This window comes from Solea solea, chromosome 7 (genome assembly GCF_958295425.1).
Source record: "Solea solea chromosome 7, fSolSol10.1, whole genome shotgun sequence".
In the NCBI taxonomy this organism is placed as follows: Eukaryota; Metazoa; Chordata; class Actinopteri; order Pleuronectiformes; family Soleidae; genus Solea; species Solea solea.
This window is the reverse complement of record NC_081140.1, coordinates 15,272,695-15,300,566: the sequence shown is the minus strand read 5'-3', so window position 1 is coordinate 15,300,566 and position 27,872 is coordinate 15,272,695. Positions and strand designations below refer to the sequence as shown.

Below are 27,872 nucleotides of genomic sequence, written 5' to 3'. Positions count from 1 at the left end.
TTTACACTGAAGAACTTGCCTGAAATTGTTATACAGCTTTACGGTTATCAAGTTCTAAAACACATTTTATTAATAAAAACACCTAAAATGGTATACTGTTTTTAATTTCCACTGTAGTGAACACACTGACAGCAATTTCAATATTTCTAATCTGTATCGCCACACATCACATTCAAGAGAAAATAAATGTATTTCCAAACAACTCGAACATTATCAATTCTTTTATTCTGACAACGTTAACTGTTATCTGACAATTAATAAATTGAAACACTTTATCAAATGTTCATAAATGTACATTTCACTATTCACAACTGGCTACACTACAAATCAGAAAAACAAAGATATGTTGGAACAAGTTGCGACCATTTTTTGCTTATATTTTTTTTTTATTTTATTTTACATTAACAAAACGTGTGCTGTATACTTTAAAAAAACATATATATATATAATTAATTAATTAATGGATATAAAACTCAAAACTTTTGCTCAAAGTGATTCACGCCGGGTCAGACATGACTGAGCATCAAAGGCAATAAGCAAGAAATGAATGCGCAACACGGCAAGAAACTCGAAACTCAAATCACCACGTTATTACCTCTATTATTTCACTGTATAAACCACAAAATCATGAGGATGCACAACATCACAGCACAGTGGAAAGACATAAATAATGCACATTTAAATTATAGTTACAGCATTAGTCACAACAACAAAATCATTCTCACAGTGCGTTTAGCAGCAGCAGTTTTTTTTCTTCAAAAGCAAAAGGCTATAAAAGGACATTCATCATAGGTAGCTTAGAAATAAGTGAGGTGGAATAATATTCATGCACTACAATGACACTATAGACCAAACAGGACGAGTAGATAAACTGAGTTAAAAACCTTAAGAGGCTTTAGAATAGTCTCACATTTAGGATTGGCTTCTTTCTTGACACAGGATAAGAGCTACATTTTGAAAGTTGCAATCACAAACATTAGCCTGAATTAAAACAATTCACTGTTTTCATGTTTGTCTGTGAAGGTTCCTCATCATTCAGGTCTCAAACCCTTTTTCCACCACAGGGACTTATCTCATTTAGCTGGGATTTTGAAAAACCTTGACGCGTTTCCACCGAAATTAGAGAAAAACTTTCCCGTGACCCCAAACTTTCACAGAAAAAAAAGTACCTACTTTTCAGATTACCAGGAACTCTTAGAGGGGCGGGGCTGTGTGCCGAAGAACACTGATTGGTGGAACACATTTTGCAGCTGTTAGAGCCACTGCGGCTGCAAGCCACCTTTTAACAAGACCTTTAAAAGAAGACGAAGAAAGGAGAACTTATTGATTTCACTAACAGTCATTTCAAAAATATGGAGCAAAAGAATAGGACGGATGACGAGGTCTGAGTGTTGTTTTCCAGAACTTCGAGGTGCGGTGGAAACGCAAACCACACAGATTACTGGGAATTCTTTCTCCTCAAATAAATAAGTTCCTGGTAATCAAAGTTCCTGGACATGTTTGTGGAAAAGGGGCTACAGACATCTTTAGTAGGTAGCTCTAGCTGTAGGCAACAGGAGTTAGGTTTGAAGACGGCCATTTACTGCTATGTTGGGCTACTAGAGTACTTCAAAAATTACGGAACTCTGTTTATAATTACATTACATGTCATTTAGCAGACGCTTTTATCCAAAGCGACTTACAACGGCATTGAGTACAGCCAGGGGTGGAGTCGAACTTGCGACCATGATGTCTTTCGCACACAGGGTACCAGTCTTACCGGTCTGAACCACTTAGCCACTCCACCCCCGTAATCATAAATGACACATTCATATTCATGTATTTAGTTTGTGTTGAAAGTGGAACTGTGGGCAATACAGTACAATGTTAAAGCTGTCAGTCATGGAACATGCTGATTATTTTGTCTGCTTCACTACAGACGACCAGCCTCATGTTCTAAACAAGAAATGATTACACACTAATTGGAAAATGTCTCATACCAAGATCATTTCCCCAAGCACCGAGTAAACACAAAACAGCTGGAATCCACACTCGCACTTTATAGTCATTAAGTATAAAGTATCTCTAAAAATCTGTTTTTGAAATATGCTAATTCTGATCAAGACCGACGATCGCCAAAGAAACGCTTGAGCCGCTGTCAGACACGGACTCTGGGAAATATAAATGAAGTCCGGATATTTTTTAATTTGCTGTTCTCACACACAAGAACACAGCGGGACATAATTGGGGGTTAGACATGTTCACAACAGCAGGAACACATCCAGAACATTCAGGCAAAGGGTAATGCCTGGGCTGAGGCCAGGACACTTGCAAACTGGCTCTCGCTGTGTTTCCCTAAATGTTTTCCTGCTGTTTTCTCACAGGAGCCTGAGCCTCACGCTCGATGTCCAGATCTGCAGAGCGTGTCAGACTGTTTCGTTCCAAAGAGGAGGAAACTGCTTCACTGCCCACTCTCGGTGGACATTTTTTTCCATGAAACTTGAGAAAATGATTCATGGTGAGCTATGAATTATTATTATGCAAATTTAGCCAATTCTTTAACTTTTAATTTAACACAATCCATCCATCCATTGTATAACCACTGTATCCTCCACATAAGGGCGCTGTGCCAATCTCAGCTGACATAGGGGGAACACCGGTCCATCAGAATCAGAAGTTCTTTAATGCATGAATTACTCTGAGTCATAACTCTGAAATACTGAAAACATTCCCTTCAGGGTTGTACTTCATGCATGCAAACACATAATAGTGACTCAAAGTATCACCATCAAAAACCTCCGTTAACATGTGTCAATGGTTCACCTCCTCTTGTTGAGATGATCATCTTTTAGGCACCGGCAGGATCACGATTACACCTCTTCACTTTATCAAATAATGTGCTTCCCACTCACGTTATAATTCCGATCATGATGAACACGACATCGAGCCTTGTCCTTCCAGGTCCCTCTTCATGTCAAGTGTCGCCAGTGTCAAAGATGCTGTAACTGTGCACAGGTCAGCTAAAAGCCAGCTGGCTGCATCCTAAAGAAAAGAATTGATTGGATGAGGCAGAAAAAGAAGACAGAACACGCATGCATATTGTTCACCCATAATAGCTTTACCCGAGTGCATACATTCTGATTTTACAGTATATGATTTATAGTGATGATATGGTTTGATGTGTCCATTAGTGCTACGTTACAGCAGCACTTAGGGTTAGGGTTAGCCATCGGTGGACAATTTAAGACCTAGTGCAATTGTTTCCCGCGAGTTCATCGAGAATGACTGCTACTTGGCATGTTTATATTTGAATCTCGCCTTGTACTTCAGAAAGGAAAGACTCCCCAGTCTCCACAGGCAAGGATTTCTGTCACAGAGGTAAACTGGAGTATGGGGACTGGGAAACTGTCACGTCGGGGGGATTATGCTGTATGTGATTGTCAAGGGGCAAAGACAGAGCGCAGTGTGCCGTTGTCTTCACGGCGTCCTTGCCAAAGGAGCAGCTCAGCAGAGAGCAAAGGTGACGGATCACGGACTTGCGGCAGATGATGAAGACCCACGGATCCACGATGGGGTTGAGGGCGTAGAAGCGGAAGGCTGTGAGGTTCGCTGCGTCACCAGAAAATGGGTGAATGGCGTTGATAAAACCAGCAATCTGAAGACAGAGAGAAAAACAAAAACACAAGAAAGTATGAGAGAAAGTATGCTTCCCAAAGTGTGAGCTGGTGCCCCCTGCTGGGCTTTGGAGGTATTACAGGTGGGGGAAAAAGAAGCATGACCTCCCAAATTCACATTTTAATGACACACTGTGAGTTTCTACGTCATGTGATCACAAATTGTTTTGCTCAAAATTTAAATTGTGATTATTTGTGATCATTCATTGGTATCAGTGTAACCAGTGAGGCCTCACACTCTGTGTTGTGTTGAGTCAGAGCCAAGTCAAAACATAAGGGATGAAAGACGTGGTGTGTCACAGCAGAAAGGGAAGAGGAGACACACCCTGACACACGTGGGCACCAACAAAAGCAGACAATAGGAATACATGCAACTGAAAACAAACACATTCCACACGCCTGTCACTTAAAACAATGCACATTTTACAAATCAACTCCTCAATACGTTTTTATCACCCACATTTTGAATAATTTTATAATTATCTTCCTAATAAAGTTTTGTTGTTCTCACCCTAACTCACCCTAACCCTACAGGTTGCTATGTTATCTGTAGACAATAATATCCCACACATCGCACATCCAGAAAATACGGGACTCATGTATGTAGTTTTAAAACGTTGCATGAGTTAAACTCATTGACAGCTTGAAAATACCAACTTTTCAGTCACATCATTCCAATCCAAATACCAATGAGAATATGACAGACATAAAAAACAAAAAACAAAGCTGGCGGTGCCCTAAGACAACAACTCAAATCTTCAAACTTGCGTTGACCTTTAGGTATGACAGACTGCAGACAGTGAGTGCTGACAGCAGCATTTGGCTCCTGAGCTGGGAGAGAAGCAGCAGCTGGCCTCATACGCATCTTTGTCACCTTGCTCTTCTTCTCTATCAACAATTCCCCATTTCCTTCACGAGATGTCCAACAAACAGTGGCCAATATAATGTCTCGTGCTGAGTGAGTGCTTCTGTGCACTGATGTAAATGTTTCCCTGTTGTTAGGCCCCGGGGTAAAAGCTAATAGGCTACAGAGGCAGTGAGAGGGGGGGCAGAGAGGACAAGAGGGACCAGAGGGACCAGAGGATGACTGAAAACTGTGGTCACTTAGAATTTAATCGACTAATTCAACGTGAACAACACAGATTGGATGGTGGTGACTGTATATGTGAACGTAAAACCCCAAACCCAAAAGCAATAATCACGTAATGCTTCTAAGATGGTGAGCTCACAGTGATCTTCAAAAACCCTGGAACAGTGTTGTCATGTTAGGTGGGTCGGAAGCGAAGTGGTTACAACGCAGCGTGGAAGAAAACAACATCCAGATGGTCTTGACTTTTAAGGAAGTCATCGTGTGACTTGAGGTTTTAGTCTGAATTTTCTCAAATTGCGCAATCGAATTTGCTGGAACTCCTGTTGGAGTCTCTGACTTCATACATGATACATGAAAAACAGATACAACTTGTCATAACACTCACAGATTTAATTGAATTCATATGCATGGATGTGAGAGGCAGTGTGGATAACATGCTTCCTTTTAGAAACACAGCAAGTACAAAAAAACAACCTAATATTTTAACAATTTGGCCAAATGGGACATGTTTGACAATTTTCCCCAGGTGACACTGCACTGATCTGCAGAATGTTAAGAAACAATTTGGCTTGGAAACACAACAGACGGATTGCACATTTAGATCTGCTGGAGACTGTGCTGTTTCCCCCAAGATCGTTAGTATAAATACGGCATGCTTCACAGACTCAAGATGATGCAAATGAAATGCATACACGTTGGTTACGTGGTGACACAAGAAACAGTCAGTAGATCTTTAAAACTATTGGATCCCGAGGTGGTGCAACTGAGGTGGAACAAGGGCCTTTCAGCATAGAGTTTGCATGTTCTCCCCGTGTGTGTGGGTTTTCTCCGGGTTCTCCAGTTTCCTCAGTCCAAAAACATTGTTGTTTGACTCTATGTGGCCCTGTGTTGGACTGGGTGTGACCCCGCCTTTTTGCCCTATGTCAGCTGAGATTGGCACAGCGACCCTCATGTGGAGGATAAAGTGGTAGAAGATGGATGGATGGTATGGATTCATACAATAAACTCAAACCATATGGAATCTGCATCAGGGGTGCAATAGACATGTTTTGGTGATATACATGCTACATGCATACACCACCATTAAAGATCCCAAGGTCATTGACGGATAATTTGTTGTTGAGGTCTCATCTAGGACTGGGACATCTACCTGAATCTGATCTGAAATCTGAAAAACATAACCAAAAAAAGGCCTTTTGTCCACTGTGCACCTTTTGCATGGAACACGCTACATAAAGACTGGAAACTGAGTTCATTTCAGTGAGCGTTTGTAGTACATGATGCTGAAACATAAACCGTGAATAAAAAGTGAACATAGTCTTCCATTTGAAGTAAGAATACATAAAATAGCCACCAGGGGGCGACTCCATTGTTTGCAAAAAGAACTTGAATGAACTCAAAAGAACTTGAATAGGAGTGTATCTGAAAATGAAGCTAATTCTTACTTCATTTAATCATAAACATCGTCCAGAGGAGTTAAAATCACTAGTTTCAGGTCATCTTGAATAGAACAAGATGTTTGCTGAATGATATCACCATTTAGAGGAAAATGGATAATTAAGCACGGCACATTTTTGTGAAAACCATGTGATTGACAGCTGGTAACATCTGCCTGGTTCCTGGTAACATCTGTGAATTTCCAGTTGCAAAACCTCGACTCGTAAACAGAGTTCAGATTCTTAAGGGAGACATCACAACCAGTTACCACTTGAGGTACAGACAATAGGCGCGAGAGCCCACTCTGTCTGAACTGTGAATGGCCACAGACGGGATTCTCCCAGGGCTGTGAGAGGCTCGAGGAGGTGAAGTAATGAAGTTCTCTCTCGTATTATTTTCATGACATTACGTTGATAGGCTGATATGAAGTTACCTATCAATAACTGAAACAATATCCTGCCTACCACGGCTTTAACTGCCTTGGCTTATGACCAAAGACAGAAGTTATACTGACACTTTGTTATTTGAGTCAGTGCATGAAGCCTAACTGGCGTGAAACACACTAACAAACAAAATGAGAAATGTCTCCAGCGCTCACAGTGCAGGTCCACTTCATTAATCATGCAACGATGCCAGAGACATTCTTAAACAGACATTCATTCTCATACTGTTCTCTATCATCATCCTCACCTTTGTTGACTCACTGCACATTTACCACCCTCACACTTTTGCGTCTGCTTTCTGTATGCCACCATACCTCTTATGGTTCTTTCAGCAGACTTACGGCTCCACTCAGAGGGACACAAATCACAAGCTGTCTTCTCCAGGCACAGCAGCCTGTGGGGCCGACGCTGGTGGCATGTCAGACTCTCTTGTTACACATTAGTGTCTGTGGTTCACCTTTGCTTGTCAAGTTACAGTCGAATTTCAGAAAGAAAAGCAACAGCTTATCTAAATTCATTAATTACTCACGGCAAAAGACTATTAAAAGAGCTCCGCATAATTTATCTGTAGACTTAGTGATTATGTAATTACTTCAGGTCCATATACTTTCCCTAAGCACTTCAACATCCTGCTTTTAATGTACCTGCACCCAGTTGCCGTGTGGAAATGGGAAGCAAAAGATGCTATTTTGGGGCGAATGACTGCTAATGATCTGTCTTTCAGGAAACAAACCATGTAATGGACGTCTGCGCCTTACGACCCATTATTTTCCATCTCATGGTCCTGGAGGACTCTTTGCAGCATTTTCTGCCTGATCCTGTTTCACTGCAGGATCGTTACACGGGAATAAGAGGAGCAGAGATGACTGGACTTTGAGAGACGACCGTTTACAGCAGTGAACCAGGAAACAGAGACCGATGGAAAATCGAAATTGATCTTATATAGGTCTGCTTAACGTGCTATGAAAGATTATCACTTGGAGGCAGCAGAAGTGAGCTCTAAACACATTATCGTATCATCTATTATTAGGGCCCAAGCACTGACTTTTCACACTTTGCAAACAAAAGCCCTACACTGCGTTTGACCATTTGAACATGTGGGGGAAAAAATGGGTGAAACCGCCCTTCAAATTTTGAACTTGAGTGAGTTTCTAAGGATATTTGAATTTTGGATAAAAAGCGACAGCCCCAGAATCACTACAACTGACACCTTTGTTGCACTGTTTGCATTAAGAATATCAATTACAGCATCTTTAAAGCATATATCAGGTCAAATCAATGTATGGTATCATCTCTTGAATCCTTATCTGGCAGTTCTGATCTGTCCTGTTTACACCTACCGTACCTTCTTGGCGCTACAGTATATGCAGCATTTAAGGGAAAAAAAAAGTCAGGACATTACTGAAGCAAGTCTTTTAGATGAGAGGCAGGTTGACATGCAGGTTAGGCCAAAGTACAAACACAGTGGAACAGTTTACCAAAGGTGTGAGGAAAACCAGCTGCTGCTTCTGCTTTGATCCTGAGGCATTCAATCATTGAGGTGATACTCACTAACAATACGTCTACTGGAAATATTTCTTATATATATATATATATATATATATATATATATATATATATGTATATAAAATAAATCTCATTTGACCTCATGCATCAGGAAAAATGTTTTCACTACAGCTCTACAGAATCTTTACAAGCTACTATGGCTTTTTCCCTCCTTCATTTATTGTAACTCAATTTGAGGATAGTTCTGAGAAGGTTCGACACAAACAAACACACACACACACACACACTCCAGGCTATGTTGTTGTGCAAGGTAAAAAAATCTATAACACATATTACAGCTAATGACCAGTGAGGCGTATTAGAGTTGATTGGATTTTTGGCCACAGCATTTATTTCTCTCGGACGGACGATCACTCTATTTTAAGCCCAGAATCAAATATACATGTTTTGCCCCCGGACGTCTGACCGTACTGACCCCAGAGCCGATGACCAGGTGAGTCATAGTGCGCCTAAAGATGAACTCTTTCTACACAAAAAGGGGATTTCACTGCTCTACCTTATGCACTTAAGGCATTCGTGTGAAGGTTGTTTGTGTCATCCCAGATGTAAAGAACAAGTGGTGGGTGTGCACTGGTGAAGCGAGACGCCTCTGCAGCAATGTTTTTCCACATCAGTGAAACACAACTCAAGCTTCGAATGGTGTTGGTAGTGAAATGACTTTAACTCTGCATCTGAAACTACATATGATGTTGATCAAGGAAGCATTGAAAGGCGCACATAGATGTTTTCTGTCTCAGTGGAAAACACTGAATGTTTATGAGTGTCAACAACGTGAGACTTCGGTCTGTTTGTCATTAGGCAAGTTCCATCAGGGGAATTACCGACGCCTGCCCATTATTGAAATTCAGTAGAGTACCGTGGGGTTTCAGTCAGGGCCTTCAGTAACGCACAAACACAACCACATACAAAACACACTATTATGCACTATATTCACAAGACAGTTGATCTGCAACAACCATAGCGCACACGCACACCACTGCGCATCTATAGGCTACTGCATCATTAACACCACATCTTCCGTTAAGTCACTCAGCAACCGCAATTTCACAAGCCACCATATGACACAAAAACAAGCTTCCACATGAGCATAGGTGTCAGCTACGCGGGGAACACGTCCCCGGCACTATTTATGATCAACAATTTTGTCCTCACCACTTCTAAGATATGTTATCAATTCATCATTAACACTTGAACTACCGAAAACGATGTAGCGCTTTGGTGTAGGTCTTCCTCTTGAAATAATTTCCTTCTTTTCTCCAAACAATCGCGTTGAAAAGGCCACACGAAGGAGATCAGAAACATGATGGATCGGTGGTGTTAATGCAGTGGCCATAGCTTACTTCAAAACCCGCCAAAGGTTCAAGAGTCGTTGATGACAACAGCAGGGGGCTAGCGCCAGACACATCGCTGGGCCTGGGGCGTTCTGTCACTATGCATCAAATTTTGATTGGTTGACGACACACGTCAGTCAAAGTTATAACCAAATAGGAAATGGCAGCTTCAACGAAAGGCCAGCAATACTACTAGAGCAGGTCCACGGAGCTATGATGCATTTAATGACATCCAGGAAAATCCAGCTCAGCTTCACAAAAAATAACCATATTCTTTCTGGAAATATAATCATAACATACTGAAAAAGTAATTGAATTCAGACACGTTCAGACACACATTAATTTGATTATTATATTATTGATAAATAATAATAAAAAATACTTTTTTGATATTGTCAGAGAAGGCCCTGCTGGCCCCGACAGCCCACCACTGTTGAATTTCACTTGAAGATTAGACCTTTTACAATCATTTTTCTAAATGTCCTTCAGCAGTTTGCACTCAAAAAAAAAAGTGTGCAGTTGAAAAGTGACAACTGCACAAGACAAACACACACACACACACTTTTTTTTCCAAGTTGTTAAAACTTGAAAAGAGTGTGACATATGTGTGGGAGTCCTTCTGACAACCGAAACAAACTAAGGAAAAAAAAACTGCTGACCAAAAAAAAAAATACATTCTCACTAGCAACACCAAAGAGGAAGTGGAAGCAACTGAAAGGGTGAAAAACAGACGGCAGAGAGAAGCATGAACTTGAAGTGCAGTAAAAATAGTTTGACACTATTGCAACATTCCAAATGTACAATTCAATGGAAGATTTTTGTTCTCTGGTTTCCTCCCACAGTCCAAGAAACATGCAGATTTGGGGATTAGGCAAATTGGACACTCTAAATTGACCGTAGGTGTGAGTGTAAGAGTGAATTGTTATTGGACTGGCGACCTGTCCAGGGTGTATCCCGCTTTTCACTCTGTGTCAGCTGGGATTGGCACCAGTTCCCCCCCGTGACCCTCATGTGGAGGATAAAGCGGTAGATGAGTGAATGAGTGAAGTCTGAAGTCTATATTATTTATGACTTGTGTTTAATTTCCCTGGTCGGGCCAACTTTAACTTTGTTGCAAAACACTTCAACCGCGTCCAACTTTTCAAATTCACAGCCATACGCACGCAGCAGCATTTCAATTGGAAACAACAAACTTGCATTATAGTGCACATGTATTACTTTCACTGTGTGTGAACAACATCTGTTTGAAATACTCCTGCTGCTCTCAGCCCTCGGTCCTATTTCTGTAGGTTGATCCATCATTTTCAAATTACACAGTTCTGGGGATGTAGTAAAAGACTTAGTGAGGAATGCAGATTTTTCCAAAACAATAAAGCTAATTAAAGCACCGTATGCCAACAAAAACTAATCCCAGAGCATGGATGTGTGTTTTGGTAGCAGCTTTCTGGGTTAAAAATAGTCATTTTGTGTCATCGCAACAACAACAAAGTAGTGCTGTTGGAAGGAAATGCTCACACCGTGAATCCTCGCAGTTCATGTGGCGCTATATAGTTTTATTGTTAACTTTACAACACCATTAAAGTCTGCTCAAATTACATATGAGGAAATTGCACGATGTTTGTCTCCTCTGGCTACTCCCGTGTGTAATTTCATCACTCAAACAAATAAACATATCAATTTACTTCTCACTGCAACATAAGGCATCAACTCACTCATTATCATTGCTGCATCTTAAATTACGCCCGTCAATTTCACTCTTATCTCTGATTTATAATCCAACCGCATGGGAATGCATTGGCTATATAACCATAGTCTAACATTTCTGAATTAATCAAATACCTGCTATTTAAATCAGCACAATATGATTATGTCCTACTAATTCTCTGCTCTTTTCAGATCCCTGGAAATAATCAACCAGGTATTCAAGCGAGGTTAAGTGAAAACACTGTGGCAGGAAAAATCCATTAGCACTTTAGCCGAACATTAGACGTGGAAAACAATTATCTTGACGTCTTGACGGTCACTGCCAGCCAGTAGTTTTATATTTCCCAGACAGACTCTGACATCACTCATTACAAAACAGAACACGCCGTCCGTCTGTACATGTTTTTGTTTCGTTTTATGGATAAAAATTTGACATGGTTAACGGTTTATTAAACCAGCACTAGTCCATTAATTTGACAGTGATATCACCGTGCTGTTTGTGGATTTAGGACGGGATGACGCAGCCATGACTTTGTTAGATGTACGACAAAACACAAACACACACACACACATAATGCACAGACATAATGCATTCCCTAGACCCTTACGCTTACATTAGCCTATTACAACTAAGTGCTTAACCATAATTCTAACCCTAAAACCAGGCCTTAATTGAAAAAGCCCTTTAAATTCGTGACGATGGAACAAAATGTCCCAACAAGGTCAAAAACGTTCACATGTTAATGGGTCCCTGCTAGACACCCAAGCCCACATGACTCCTGGTGGCTGTGTGTTGTAAGAATGTGTGGGTGAGCAGGTGTGAATGGGTGAATGGCAAAAATGTAGTGTAAAGCAGCTTTGAGAGGTCATCAAGGCATTCATGGGGAAAGCCAAAGCAAAGCACTATCACTAACCTTAAAGGAATACTTCACCGAGTTGCATTTAGCGTTGTATTACTAGAATAGGGGCCGCCAGTGACACTTGGTCCTGTTAGCGTAACTCTAAGCAAAGATAGCGGACACTGTTTACATATCTAAAAAGTGCAGAATTAGCGTTTGCAGTATCAAGCCTCGGACCAAAAGAATGAAGATATTTCTCGACTCAGGGGAAACTGAGGTTGAGAAGCACAATTTTTCAAAAATACTACCAATATTCTAGTAATACAAAGCTAAATGCAAATCGGTGAAGTATTCCTTTAATCATTACCACTTAATGCCTGAACCTAACTTTGACCAAACCACAATTTACATCTTAGCCCTAAACCAGTTCCTCAGAAGTGAGGTTCTGCCTCATTAGGACCAGGTTTTGATCTCCGTGAGGACTACTGGTCCTCACAAGGTCAATACTCCCACACACACCAACACACACACGCCCACACAGAAAATAAATTTCCTCATGTAAAAATTGCCAAAAAAATTTTTCACAACACACTGCTGCCTCTCTTTTTGTGACTTGTTGACTCTAGTATCAGAGAGAGAGCGGTTTACCAAAAAAAGGCTGTCTAACGCTGAAAGCAAATATATCCTTTAAATATTGAACAGGCATAGACTCAATTAGGTGAGCTCTTTATTTTACAGGAAGTGGCTAAAATTCTTTTTTGTTTACTCATGTCCCCGCTGGCAGCCATGTTTTTTCCCTGCGTCTCTTCCCAAAAATGGTGATGTGCTGCCGCCATGTACGGCAAAATCTACCACGTCTGTCAGTAACCCTATCACTTTTAAACAAACTTTTCAATGCTTTTTCACTCACACATAAAAAAAAAATGAAGTAAACACACACACACCACAGCATTTGTCACCATCATCGACCAAAACAAAACGACTGAACTGTTGCTCCACATGTAACATGATAGCGTCTCGGATGAGGACTTTTAAGGACAACGACGCAGTCTCTGGCAGCAGATATGAGGGGGACACTTTTTCCCATCACATATTTTCTTGCCCCGTGCACTAGTAAACATCAGCGAGTGTTTGCTGGGTCGCAACATCCTGAACCACAGAATTTGCACTGGCAGCCTGGATGCAATTATTATGTTGTTGGAAATCTTTAGTCCCAGTTGTCTGCAAACTCTGGCCGAGAAGCTCTTCGGCGGGAGAACTTCATTTGCCCCCAAAAAAAGAACGTTCTGGAACAATCACAAAGAGGATTTAATACGTACGTTCCAAAAAGTAAGGAAAAACAAACGGTGAAAACGAAAAACTCTTGTTAAAACACAAAACTGACTCACACATTGTCACATTATATCAGTGGAAGCACTTTTTGATTCATTTGTTGACCACCAGACCATAGCACAGCATGTGCCTGTGGGTGGATTATTAGTCTTTTTTCACTGATGTTCACTTCTTGTGAAGAGAATAACCACAACCTGCAATCATCTAAATGATTCAGATGTGTGTGACTTGGTGGTGAATGATTTGTCGCCCTGATATTGGACTGGATGTCACCTGTTTCTTTTTTTTTTCACACGCCTCCCAGCACGACAACATATGATAACCACAATCTGCCTCACTAGGTGTTTGTTTGACGTGAGGGTGTTGTATTTCACCAATGCGTCATAGCAAAGATTTATTAGATTAGAAATCCCCTGAGATCGGTGGTGAGATGGAGGAGTATCAAACAAGAATCCTATATTGTTTTCCAGAAGAATCAACTACCAATATATCACCAGATTATGTTTTCAGATGGCCAGGTCAGCTGTCTAACTGACAAATTGGCTAGATTATCGTTGGAGAGATCACCCCTAGCATCACTAGCTATGTTTACACAAGTAAACTTGTGCACACAAGTAGTCGGAATAAAAGCCTGATGGGAATAAAAATATGTCATGTAAACATGCCAATCTGAAAACTCTGCTCTGATACAGCCCATTTGGAAAAGTAATTTGATTCCGAACAAGAGGGCTGGTGTATATAATACAACACTGGTGGCTTTAGTGGGGTTTTTTCAGTCAGTGATACATTGGTGACATCATTTCTCACTTCCTCTCATTATTTAACATGAGTACAAAGTGAATTCTGTTGCCTGATTTATAAAATCAGCATCGAAGGACAGTTCCATGTTCAATTGGATGCAGGGCTGCAACGATTATTTGATTAATTGATTACTAAAGTGATCAGCAACGATTATTATAATCAGTTTGAGCGTTTATTCAATAATTAAAACAAGCTTTGTCATTTTTCAGCTTCTTAAATGTGAATATTGTCTGGTTTCTTTGCTCAAAGAAATCATTCAAACTGAATAAAATGTGGATTGTGGACAAAATAAGACATTCAAGAATGTCATCATTTCCAGATTTGGGAAAGACAGATAAACATTTTTTTTAAAAGTTCAGGCATTTTACGGACCAAGAAAGTACTCGATTCATCGATTAGGAAAATAACCATTAGTTGCAGCTATTGGATGTTGATATACAGTATGCCCTTGGGATGAACGACATATTTATGTATACAGTAAGGAAAATGCAGTCGGTTCAGATTATTACTGTTTTGCACAAGAGGTTCTTAAACCTTGTGCACATAGATGAATCAGAAAATCTCCTCAACAACCAAAAATGTGTCACACTGTGTTGTTTATTTTAGTTTCCATGTACATAACGGATAAAGACTTTGGGAATACAGTACATTTATTACAGTGATCTTAGAATAACCAGATGAGCATCTGTCCCTCGCTCCTACTGTGCATGTTTTAGCTTACGTTGCCTCAACGCCGATTCAATGACTTTCAGTTTAGACTTGTGTCACGGTGAGAGTGATGTGGAAACGCCGGACCGAGTAAGACTGCTGATGTAACTGCACACTGTAAAATGACCTTCAGACAGAAGCTGAGGAGCATGTTTAAAATTTGCATAGCCCTTGACTACGTCAACAGGGTGACAGTGGGTATAATTAATTTTAAGTTACACCAGATTGTAAACAGTATGAACATTAACTCAGTTCTTTTTGTCTTCAAAGTCAGCAAAGTCAGACGCCTTTGAACAATAGTTGTTTTAGATTTTAGTGACTTAAAAGATTAGAATTAGTTTTATTTGCGAACACATTTGCTATTGATCTAAATGTAAATGCAAGAGAGTCACACATGGATCAAGACTTGTTCTGCTACTTGCTCATCCCAAAGTTGTCTTTTAGATTTCAGTACAGTTTACCTTTTTTTACAGTTTGGTTTTTTTATCATAAAAGCACACATCATAAATACAACCCCGACATACAAACGTCAACGCGTCACTGTGCGTATCGAATGACCCCACAAGGGGTTTGAACCCTATGGTTGAGAAACTCTACACTTGGGTGTGGAGATCAATTGACGCAATGTTATTTGAACAATGAAGTTGCTGATGGATCGAAAAATAACTGCCAACTAAAAAATCTGTACATAAACATGAGAAAGATGTGTTCCTTATTAATGTCTTGAAGGCTACTGAGAATATACTAAGTCACCTCTCAGGTAAATATTTCTATAAATGTATTGTATTTTAACACATGCAAGGAAACTACTGACCTTTCACACTAATGCAGCACAGGGAAATCTACCTTCTGTTAGCCTTGCTGCTGACAAATGTGAATAAAGAGTGAAAACAATGAAAGACGTGGAAATTAGTGCAAAACACAATAATACAACGATACAAAAGAAAAAAAGGAAGAATGTATAAAAAGCTGGTGTTAATGGTTTGTGAAGTGTATTTTCGAGGGAGAGGTGAAAAGTTCATCGGCCGACTAGAAGTAATGTCAGAGCAATGATACTAACTGCATTGTTTCCTCCCAGATAAACCCACATCTGATAGCTAAGTGAGGACTTTAGACATTTGGACACAACATGGACAACATTTGGCATTGTGGTGTTACCTGCAGAAACATGGTTGCTACATTAGGGGATGAAGCTCCAGATGTATCAACTGTGCAATGTTGGGAAACTGAATTCAATCCTTGAATCCTTGAAAATGACCCATGATCCGAACATCCCAAGAAAACATTGGTTGTGTTCATCACATGGTGATCGGCGACAGACATTTGACTGTACTCAATGCTGTAAGTATCTCCCATGAAGGTTTCTGCCCAGTGGGTGGCGCAGCTTTTGACCCCTGATCAAAAGGACACCAGGCTGGTCATGTCCCAGGAATAGGTTTGGAAGCCTATCCAGCTGGTGTTCTTGAACGTTTCCTAACCCAGAATGAGTGTTAGGTCCACCACTTTGAGCCAGAGACAAAAAGGCAGTCCATGCAGTGGAGTGAGCTTCTATACTAATGGAAGCAACACCAATGGAAGAAATATGTAGACTACAGGTGAGACTATGTTGAAAATTAACCACATTTGGTCAAATTCGAATATTACATCATGGTCAGCCTATGAACTGTTCAGCCAACCCTTGAATAAACTCTTAAAATGACATGAATGATGACAAAAAAAACCTGTCATGCTCATCTGTATGTCTTCTGTTGAATTTCTGTTAATCTACTATATAACGATTGGTTGATAGGACCAAATGTTAAGTTTGTTAAGTGTGAAAACTCACACATTTCTGCTTCTTTTTATGTCTATAATGCTAAATTAATATAATTTAAACAAGGAAATCACAAACCTAAAACCCAAACTTTAAACTGAAGCAAGAAGAAAAAAAGAGCTACGTTCTCAAATAACACCGACTGCTTGACAGCATCTGCTGACCACTTACATTAACTACACACATCTGGAGTCTGGAGGCACATTATCGATTGAAGAGGATTGATTCATCGTGTACTAATGGTACTCAATATCCTGAAAGGAACAACAGTTCCACAACTAATGCTACTGGCCAAGATGATAAAAATTTTATTACTTCGTCAATGAAAATAAATTGTTGGTTGTTGGCTGGAAAAGTATTGGATGAGTCAATTCTACGGGGAAGTGTAGGACAGTACGATGCCACGGTGACTGCAATTATCTCCTACTCCAAGCTCACACATGCATGTCTGTCAGGAACAAACAGCTATTAATACTGAACGGGGACCAAACAGACAAATAAGAGGAAATCATTATTGTCCAATCTCAAAAGACACAGGCTTTTGCCTCTTTCTCTATCACTAAATTGTTAATGTAACTGTGTCCCAAATTACCCGATGACCAGTTCAGTATCAGTATTATGATTTACAGTGGGAGGGTTTTTTTTTTTTACAGATAAGCTGTAAAAAACAAAACAAAGTAAGTAGCTTTAATACACCAAAAATGTTTAAAATCTTAAACTTAAAAATCTAGTTAGACTGAAGTTAGACATAAAACCATCATAAATACTCACAATTAAGAGCCAGGATTTACACACACACACACACACACACACACACACACACACACACACACACACACACACACACACACACACACACACACACACACACACACACACACACACACACACACACACACACACACACACACACACACACACACACATATTCTGCAGTGCCTCCATGTGCCTGTGCTTTACTACACCACAGCAATACTGTAATCTTTGAGATGAACATGTAACCACACAAACAGGAAATTGCTCACTGCTGCGGTGCCAGTGTGCATTTGAACATATCTTTTCCCCAAAAGTGTGACGTTGTAGTTCAGGGGGGTAAAGCTGCAGTCGTGCATTATGAGCAAACAAAAAGGCGGCGGCTGCTATTTTCACATCTGAAACTAAAAACAGGAAGATCAATACTGTAAAAGCTGATTTTACAATTACCCTCCTGTAATACAATGACAGGAGGGTTTAAAGGAAAAGCACATACTTAAAACCCAAGTCATTTCAGTTTGAAATGTATGGAAACAGTCAATAATGAAATGGCCAAGCTACATGTGTGGTTTAATATAAATAAACTATCTCTAAATTTAGAGAAAACTAAATATATGCTGTATGGGAAAAAAGGATGTAAGACTAGTATTAACATACAAGTTAATGGAGTGGACATTGAAAGGGTTAAAGAGTACAAAGTGCTGGGAGTGATTATTGACATTTTAAGTTGGAAGCCACACACCAAACAGTTAAAAGGCAAGCTGGCCAGGAGTGTGTCCATACTTTGGAGGGCACAAAAACTATTAGACCAGAAGGCACTGTACTTGTTGTACTGCGCACTAGTCTCTCCACACCTGCAATACTGCGCAGAGGTCTGGGGACACACTTACAAAACCACTACTTATCCCCTGTTTATACTCCAAAAAAGAGCCTTGAGAATCCTACATCATGCCAGTTACAGAGAACATACAAATCAACTATTTACCAAATCAAAAATACTTAAATTCTATGACTTAATAAAATACCGCACAGTACAGATGATTTATAGGGCTGCCAACAAAAACCTCCCTCACAATCTACAGACATTATTCCTGAACAGAGGGGAGGGACACAATCTAAGAGGGAACATGAGGTTTAGGCAGAGAAGGGTAAGATCTACATTAAAATCCTTTACTGTATCGGTCACGGGGGTCAGACAGTGGAACAATCTGGATGAGGAGATGAAAAAAAACTGAGTGTATTTAAAAAGAAGTATGTAGAGATGACTATTAATCGATACAGAATGACACAGAAAGAAAATATGACAAAGGTCAGAGACAGAAATTTGTAGACACTGGGGGAAACGGTGCAACGGTGCGATGGAACACCATGAACACATGTACATACACACATGGAGTCTGAGTTGACTGTCTAGAGCTAGACTATATCTCTGAGTGCTACCGGATGCTGAAACATGTTTTCTTTGTCAAAATGTCATAAAAAAAAAAAAAAAAGCAAAAAAAAAAAAAAAAAAAAGGAAATGAAATGTATGATGATAATGGGGGCGGGACTAGTTAAGCTTTGCTTCTCCCGCTTTCCCTTTCGGTTATGTATATTGTGTGAACTGCAATGTTATGTGATGAGTGATCTAAATGTCATGACCGAAATAAATAAATAAATAATAATGTATAGTCATGGTTATGAACCCACTGAGAATTATCCACCGTCTTAACAGTTGGCACCTTTAGCACATCGTTTCAATGTTGAGCACAATGATTTATTCCTTTGCTTCACTCTCACTCATGGCCTTACTTTGAGTTGCAAGAAAGCTGGGAGACAGCAGAGAAGGGCAGTAGCTACTAAAAGAAGCAATTAGGAGCTGGTGGAGACCAAATGCATTCTCGAAAGGATGCACTTAGAATCACCTTCACTGTGGTCAGACAGTGAATGCTGATGTTGGTCCACTCTTGGTGGATGCCTCAAAAGGAAATGCTCCAGGGAAAATGTTCCATATCAATTGAAATGGCATTTACACAAAAATGAATAATCATGTTAGTCCATCTAAAACTGGACTGTAACTACAATGTGTGTTAGTCTGCATGACATTATAATCAAAGAAGGACTAATGCAAATGCTAGACAAATTACTACTGCATGTATAGCTTTAGTCCGGTCTGGAGTCTGACTCAAGTTAGCCTGGTGCTCTGTGCATGGGGGGTGTCATGATAATTGCATATATGAAATACCGCTGTACGAACAAGACTATCGCAGAGGAGGACAAGACGCAGTACAACCGTAAATGACGTCGCCTTGTATTCACACTGGTTCAGACAGAAACATGTAATAACACCGTGTACCGGCAGCTAAACAGGAGCGCCAGCGTGTGACGAGCTGACGTGCTCTGACAACTGAACGTTTCTCTTCCTGCTTTTCAAAATTCCAGCCCAGCTATTTCGGGTAAGAGGTCAACCAGCGATGCAGAGATGTTCTACAGTCGGTGTTTAGTGACGAGTTATAGAATGAGCACAGTTTGAATCCCTCAGGGCTTCACTACTTAAACAACTACTAAAAGACACTGTAAACATCCATCCATCTTGTTCTGCTTCATCCTCCACGCGGGGGTCGCTGGTGCCAATCTCCGCTGACATAGGGTGAACGGCGAGGTCCAATTTGCCTAATCCCCATATTGCATGATTTTGGACCGTGGGAGGAAACCCCCACGCACACATGGGGAGAACATGCAAACAACGTGCAGAAAGGCTCTTGGGTCTTGAGTGCTAACCACTACATCAACTGTGTGGAACTTGAATCGCTCACACAACATCTCTGTTACAACTCAGCTGATCTTAACTACAACGACTAGTTAGTCTATTGCAAATACAGTTCATCAGCCCTCACCGTCCCGGGCTCGCTCTCTGTAACTCGGAACACAGACGAACAAAGCAACAGCAATGAAACATGGATAGAAAACTAATAAGCTGCTGGAAGGAAGCAATTTCCCTCCCCCCCCCGGGGACCAATGAAGTTGTTCTGATTCAGATTCTGCCAGGGTTTGAATACTGCGACAGTAGCTGAAATAAACTGCGCAGTCGAGCAACAAACAAAGCTTGACCTAAGAGTAAAAATCTCTAGTTCATTTGCCAATGAGTCGAGACTGTTAACCCCAAGTTGCTTCTGAAGGCCGCATGCTTTATATTCCCTATAACAACATGTACAATAATTGACCCGTCTCAAACATGAGCACTTTACTATCACCCGATGTCACTGGCACTTCATTAACGGCTGTTTTTATATGTTAATGTATGTACTGTATATGTATAAGAGTATGTATGTGTGTGTGTACATATGTATTTCCTCCTTTATGTAACTTTTGAGCTCTCATGTTTTTGTTTCCCTGAGTGTATTTTCATTTTTATCCCTTATAACATCAACCTGCTCAGGGACTACAGGCGGGAATTAGCATCAGGCTACAACCTGGCATATTTACATTTGAATATTTATTCATATGCATTGTCCCTTTCCTTAAATAAATAAATAAATAAATTAATAAATAAATAAATAAATAAAAAGTTGTATGAATATGTGAGTGAATAGGAGAAAACTGTAGTGTTAAGTGCTTTGAGGTGGTCATCAAAACTACAAAAGGATGCTACATGAATACAGACCACTTACCCTTTACCTTGAGGGTACATTTTCTGTCCACTTTCCCCTTAAACTCAGTAAAAATGACTCGTAAATCCAAACAGGTAAAAAAAAAAAAAAGGATATAAATAGCAGGATGAGCAGCCTGTGCCTTTGTGACTCCCGTAATAAGAGTAAATGTGTGCACATACACGAATGTGTGCCTTGTTTGTGTTGTGAACGCAGGATAAAGTGTCTTTCCACTAAGGAAGGGAATCCTCATTGTTCAGTCCACAAAGCCAGCTGCTGATTGCAGAGCATCATCTTTCATGTCAGAAAACCTGGACGAGGCCGGTAACGCCGTCTATCTCCCGGCAACACCTGGAGCACAATAACAGTGCGGAAAACAAAGCTGGCGCTTGTCTCGTCACACCACGCCGGGTTCTGACATCTTTAACAGCACTGTTCCCATGATGCAACACCTGACTGCAAATGGCCATGTACCCCACACCCCAAAGGAGTCAACCATTTCCTCTGACATCACCTCTGAGTGTGGATTTGGGGAATTACCCTCCTGGAAACACACTGAATCCAGTCCGATCTGTGGAGTGTCAATGAACACATTTCATTTTGTCATTCTATCCGTACATCTTCACTGGAATTCAAGGCATGGGCTGTGACTGGAAGGACTTAAAGGGTCCTGGGTGTTTGGGATTAGACAGTAACTGTAAACGAGCTAAAATAAATAATAAAAAATAAACAGCCTCCTTTGTTTTAATGCTTGACTTGTTTTAAAGCTGGATGTCATTTGATGGAATTTGTCTTCGTTTGGCTTCAATTAATCGCTTTGTCGATGCTCCAAGTTCATAGATGGATGAAAAATGAAGCTCTGAATCTTGAAACGGATGCATTTACAAATCCACTTGTTTTTCTTAATAATTTCTTTCAAACTTCCTCCCATATGTTTTTGTTTCAGTGTGCTTCCCTTGTGCTCCTCCTGTCAGACAGCCGAGATTGATGAGGTGTTGTGCTGAGGCTCGATTCCGATAAATAAACTGAAATATAATTGCTGTTCGTCCTGACAATCATCCTTTCTGCCAAGTGTTATTAGCAATGGTTTAGCTTTTCCACATTCCCAAATCATAGAACTTTACATGTGCCAGTGGACCAAAGTTTTGTTTTTTTACACTTTAATTTCTTACTTGAAAGCAGGAACAAGAGTAAGAAGACTTAATGTCAAAGATATTCGTCCACTTCGCTCGGTGGAAACAATCATCTATCCGAGTCGACTATTTATCAACACGGGGGTAAACAGGAGAGCTTGGGCATTATTCACCAAAAAATCAGCATAATGTAAATCAATTGATCTGAGAGAGAACTGTTCCTCACCTGCACTGAATTTTGACCAGGCAATTCATTGAGACGGGGAACTCTGATTCAACTGAGCCGAATCGGAGATTTTGATTACCAGTAGTGCTGTAAAGTCATGTATTTAACGTTTTTAAGAGCAGGTGTCAATATGTTAAGCACGCAAAGAAGAATGGGAATAGATGCGCTTGTTCACAGTGACACAATTCATGGCCAAGCCAAAGGTTTCAGGTTATTCCACTGCTACACGTGGGGGGGCAACTAGCCAAGAAATATTCAATTGTGCCAGCAAAAACAGAAAAGAAGAAGAACACTGCCTGCAAACAAACATGGACATAAAAAACCCCCCCAAAAAACCCAGATGATTCTCAGACGTTTCATGAGGAGGGAAACACAACTATCAGACTAAGGCGATACATGCATTGTGTCCTCGTAGGAAAAGCTAAATATAAACAACTTTATATTAAAAAAAAAAAAACCTCCACAGGGTGCCATTATTTCTTTAAACCACATCCAATTCCCAGACCTTTAATCTAACTTTACTTCAATAATCACAAGCTGTGTAGAGTTTACGTACAGGGTTTTTCCTGGATGCTGACACATGTGAAACGTTCGACAAGCATCATTTATTTAGTTTATGGATCTTTTGTGTCCAAAGTGTCAATGTGTGTTGACCCAAGACATGGGAGTTATACTAATGGACACGGCATCAATGCTGCTGCCTATTTACGACAAAAAAAAACACTGTTTGTTCATAGTTTCAACTGTCAATAGGAACATTTTTTTTATTCATTATTTATTCCAATAACTTTGATTAATTAATTTGGAGCAGCGCTTCATTGATCCAGCTATTGACGAATGACACGTGTCTCGCAGGCAGTTTCTCTTGACGTCATGGGACCAGCAGAGAGCGATATTGGTGATTATCGCAAACAAATGGGTCTGGAAATTGTCCCCCACAGGACACAGCTTTGATCATTTATAAACTGGGGATGACGGGCCAAAGAAAAGTAATTTGTGAGGGAAACCTCCTGCCGACACATGAAATACTCATGAGAGTGTGAGCATATCCGGCCAGGAAATGACATGTCATCAGATTTAATGAAAACCCATCTATTAAATTTTATTATTTTTATTTGTTTTATAACATCAAATGTCAGAAAACGATCAAAACACTCCATCATATGTTCTCAGAAAGACAGATGATGTCTTTTTTTTTTGCAACCAAAACACAATATTTTACCAGAGCTGTTTTCAAAATGTGAAATTACTTACTATTTCAGCTCTATTAATGCAAACAATAAGGTGAAATTTCCTTTAAAAAAAGAGTCTTGCACACTCCTTCTGACAGTTTAACATACATAGAAAGAGAATATAGCATACAAAAAGTATAAATGGCAACACCTGCTAACCTGTTTATTTTCCAAATCTCACTCTCAAAAAAAAAGACCTAAACACAACGTCAGCAATGTTATGTCAACCCCTGAGGCAAAGATCACAGACAATATTGTTGTGTTTTCCAATTCCGTCTCTTCTTTCCATATCAATCTCGTCTTCCAGCACCTGCATCACACACCACACACATCTACCCGCGCGCTGTTCCTGCTGATGAGGGCAAAAACGGTAGATGGATCCCATTTTTCATCTCCAAGGTATATTCTGTATCATAAGACACATGTAGGAGGGCTTATATAGGCACATTATTTGGAAAAATAACGACACAATAACTTTCCTTTCCTTTCCTTATCTGACCTTGACATTATTTTTTCCATGTACAGCACAGAATGTGTGGTTTTCACAGACGTCTGCTGCGCCTCAGGGAAAGTGAGCGATGTTAATCACGAAGCCACATCTGGCTGCAGACAGGCACTCACTCACTCACTCACACACTTCACTGGCTCCATCCGCGCTCGCTTGCTCATGCACACAAACACAGACATACACATGTGCATCTTCTGAGAACGCATGAGTCATGAATTGCGTAACAGCTGGCAGAGCAACGCACTCAGGATTAGGCATGCAGGACAATGGTAATCGTCTCACTGGACTGAATGTGGATTCATTAGGGTTGTGACGTCGATAAACGACTTAAAAGGACAGCGGTATGTTCTATAGGGGCAAAGCGAAGGTTGGTAAAAATCTCACCTAGTAATGTGACACAAGCAAACCACGGAGGGAGCGGGGATCTTGTGAAATCAAAAACATGACCGCTTACACAGCCAACACAGGCTTTTACGTGTTGACAAGTCTCTGTGCATTCCCCCAGCAGCTTGCCCCCTCAGCCACGTCTCTGAGCAAATTCAGCAATGCACCACAGATTAGTCAGACCTTTACCACAACCCTTACCCAGACGCACACAATGACTCCTGAAAACTTGATTATCGGAAAACACTAGTGTTACCATGCTGGCTAAAGTTTTAGCGGCAGTTTAGCTGAGGACCACAGGTGGTGGAGCTCTGCCCTCAGGGAGAGGCAGGGCTGGACCAGCCCTCCGAGGTTGTCAAGTTCGGTACACTCCTCTCAAATATGGGAAGATATGCAGCTAAAAACACAAAGACACAACACACACACACACACACACGCATGCACACGGCGGTGACAGCGTGCTTTGTGTAGCAAAGGCTGCACTTCCAGACACACCTTTTTATTAGTGAAACTGTCGGAGCTCTTGGGCAGGCTCCAACAGGGCACACAAACACATACCACAGTAGTAAAAACATCAACGGTCACTAGGCCCGCTGTGCTTTCTATGTACATAATAATTGCAGAATAAGGGGAAGGTATTCATGTTCATGTGCAGATGCACAGGCGATCAGTCAAATCCCTAACACCAAGAAAACCAACAGCATGGTGGAAGCAATACCCTCTACTGACAGTGTGCAGATACAGAGAATAATAGCAATTGACTTATCTTAACTTAAAAGTCAGATTTCTGTTCCACCTTTAGTACAAACTGGATTGAATGATTGGTCACAACTCATTTGTACTGCTGACTTCATTTGTTTTCCTATTCTGATTTATTTGGAATTCTACCAGTGCTGTGATTCAATAGTATTAGTATTTGCATTTTTTTTTTCCCCTCCTTAAACCAAAATTGTTTGAGAAAATAACCCATGAGTCATGCATCCAAAATCAATGTACATCACATGTGTCAGTGAGTCAGTCTGACATTAATCTAAATTGAATGGTACATTGGTACAAAATATGTATCACGTATAGGAATGTTTTTACTTACTACATTTAGCTGCTCCTGCTAATAATAATATAAATACAATCTGGCCAAGTAGAAAATAGTGTTCTCATTGTTCACTGAGCGAGTTCTGTGAACAGTGAAACAGAATGCTGGGTCAAAATGAATAAAGCGTCTCAAAACAGGGCACAGCCTTCAAATTAAACTATGGTTATGTTTAAAACCCTGGATTGCAGATGACACAGATAAACAGAACTTCTAATATGTTTGAATGTAAATTGGCAAATGCTGTATCTCTTTATCAAGCTGTAGAAATATCCCAATTCTGGGGGAGAAATCTTTTTCAATTGTCTACATAGAATCTTGTGTTTTCCACCCTCACCATTGCTACAATCCTTTTACTTTCACTGGGAAGGACTGGCTCATGATTTCACAGCTCCATAAATGACACACTCGGGCGTCAGTCAAGTCAAACCTCAGTCTGTGTGACAGAAACAAAACAAACACAGAGGGACGTTCGAAAGGTGAACTTACCGTGAGCGGGAGGGAGCAGACAACAAAGATGACAGTGATGAGCGCCAGCAGCACCAGGTGGTCCATCTCCTCTTCTCCCCGTCCGAACCAGGTCAGGCTCAACTTCTTCTTTCTCCCGGTCGACACGACCGAGCCGCGCCGCATCATCTGGCTCCGGTGCATCTGGCGCAGGCTGACAATCACTGAGCCGTTGCACACAAACACTGCAAAGATGAGCAGCGCCATGAGCGAGGAGTAGGACAGAGAGAAGGCCAGCATCAAGTTGGCCTGCTCGTCCCCTGTCGCGTCCATGTCGATGAAGCACCACGTCCCGGGGCAATACTGTCTGAACTTGCCATATCCGGCGTATGGCAGGAGGCAGAAGGCCAAAGAAAATAGATAAATAAAGACAAGCGTGATTTTGGCAAAGCTGCGACGGATGTGTACAGCATAGAAATAAGGGTGGCTAATTGCCAGGCAGCGCTCCACAGCCATTGCACACAGAATGAGTGTGGGCGCCAGGCCGAAGAAACTCATAGCAAAGCCCAAGATGTTGCACAGGGTTTTGCCACCCAGAAGTAGCAGTGACATGTTCTGGGCGTAGCAGATGAACACTGGCGGGCTGAGGAGGCACGTGCCCAGCAGGTCGGTGACGGCCAGGCCAGTCACCAGGATGCAGAACAGCGAGGACCTGGAGCGATGCTCCTTCTGGTGCACCCCGAGGATGAAGAGGGCCAGGAGGTTCCCCACCACACCAGCCAGAAACATGACGGTGCTTATGAATGGCGTGCCGCTTTCATTCACGGTGTGATTGTCATTGCACGATCCGTTAGAAATCATGCTTATGTTCATGTCCAACTCACTGAGGAAGACGAGTGCCAGCTCAGTGTGGAACTAAATAGGAGTTCCCAGACGACAGAAGGGAATCCTGACCTCTTGACACCATCGTTCGGCAACACTCCTGGTAGGGATGTATGGTGGGACCCATAATGCTGTGCACATTTAAACCATGCTTTCTGGGCTGTCCTGTTGATGCAGAGAGTCTTTAAATCTTTTCTGTGAAATAAACGAGAGGAAAACAATGCTGATTATTGCTCAGGTAACATTTGAAACATGTAGAAAAAAAAAACCTGTGCACATTACTGCCTAGATTGAACTGCTGCTACACCTGTGGACATTTGTGGTTGAAGGAGAAAGACAATGTGCTACAACTGCTTCTGTCCTGAGCCTGATTGAAAAACATCAAAAGTCAAATAATTGTCCAACTCATTTATTAGATCTTTGTATTACTGTATTACTTTTTCTTTCCTTTGTTTCCTGTTCTGTTTTTCTTTCTTTCCCTCGCCTTTTCTCTATCGTGCATGCGTGTTTGTTTGGTTGAAAATCAATGAACAGTTTAAAACAACCAGATAAAGACGCATGACTGCCACTGATGTCTCTTTGCTTCTGCTTATATTGTGACACTGTCTGTTTCAGTGACGATCAATCGCTCACCCGTGAGTGTCTCTGGAGTGAAGTGTGTTTCATCCGCTGCTGCTGCTGCTGCTGCTGCTGCCTCTTCTTCTCCCGTGGATTCAAAGTCCTTGTTGGAAAAAATTGGACGCGTTTCCAGTGTTACAATCTTGGACTCGATATTTGAACCTGTCGCTGTAGAACACGCGCTGACAGACAGAAGGAGAGAGACGAGTTTAAAGTTGCGCTCCTCCTCTGCTCTCGCTCTCCTCTCTCTCCT

General features: G+C 40.9%; 1 protein-coding gene across 2 annotated transcripts; it reads right to left on the bottom strand.

Annotated features, from left to right (window-relative positions):
* Positions 1 to 50: 50 nt before the first annotated feature.
* ptgir (prostaglandin I2 receptor) lies at positions 51 to 27,872 on the bottom strand. 2 transcript variants are annotated; one of them, XR_009240961.1, is made up of 4 exons: positions 27,635 to 27,872; positions 26,162 to 27,196; positions 2,892 to 3,634; positions 51 to 1,292 (listed from the first exon to the last, which is right to left on the bottom strand). XR_009240961.1 is itself a non-coding variant. In XM_058634990.1 (3 exons), the coding sequence occupies exons 2-3, from the start codon at positions 26,990 to 26,992 to the stop codon at positions 3,350 to 3,352; spliced, it is 1,116 nt and encodes a 371-aa protein (XP_058490973.1). In that variant the 5' UTR covers positions 26,993 to 27,196; positions 27,635 to 27,872; the 3' UTR covers positions 52 to 3,349. The 2 variants fall into 2 exon arrangements, 1 of the variants encoding a protein (XP_058490973.1); XM_058634990.1 differs by having other exon boundaries at positions 52 to 3,634.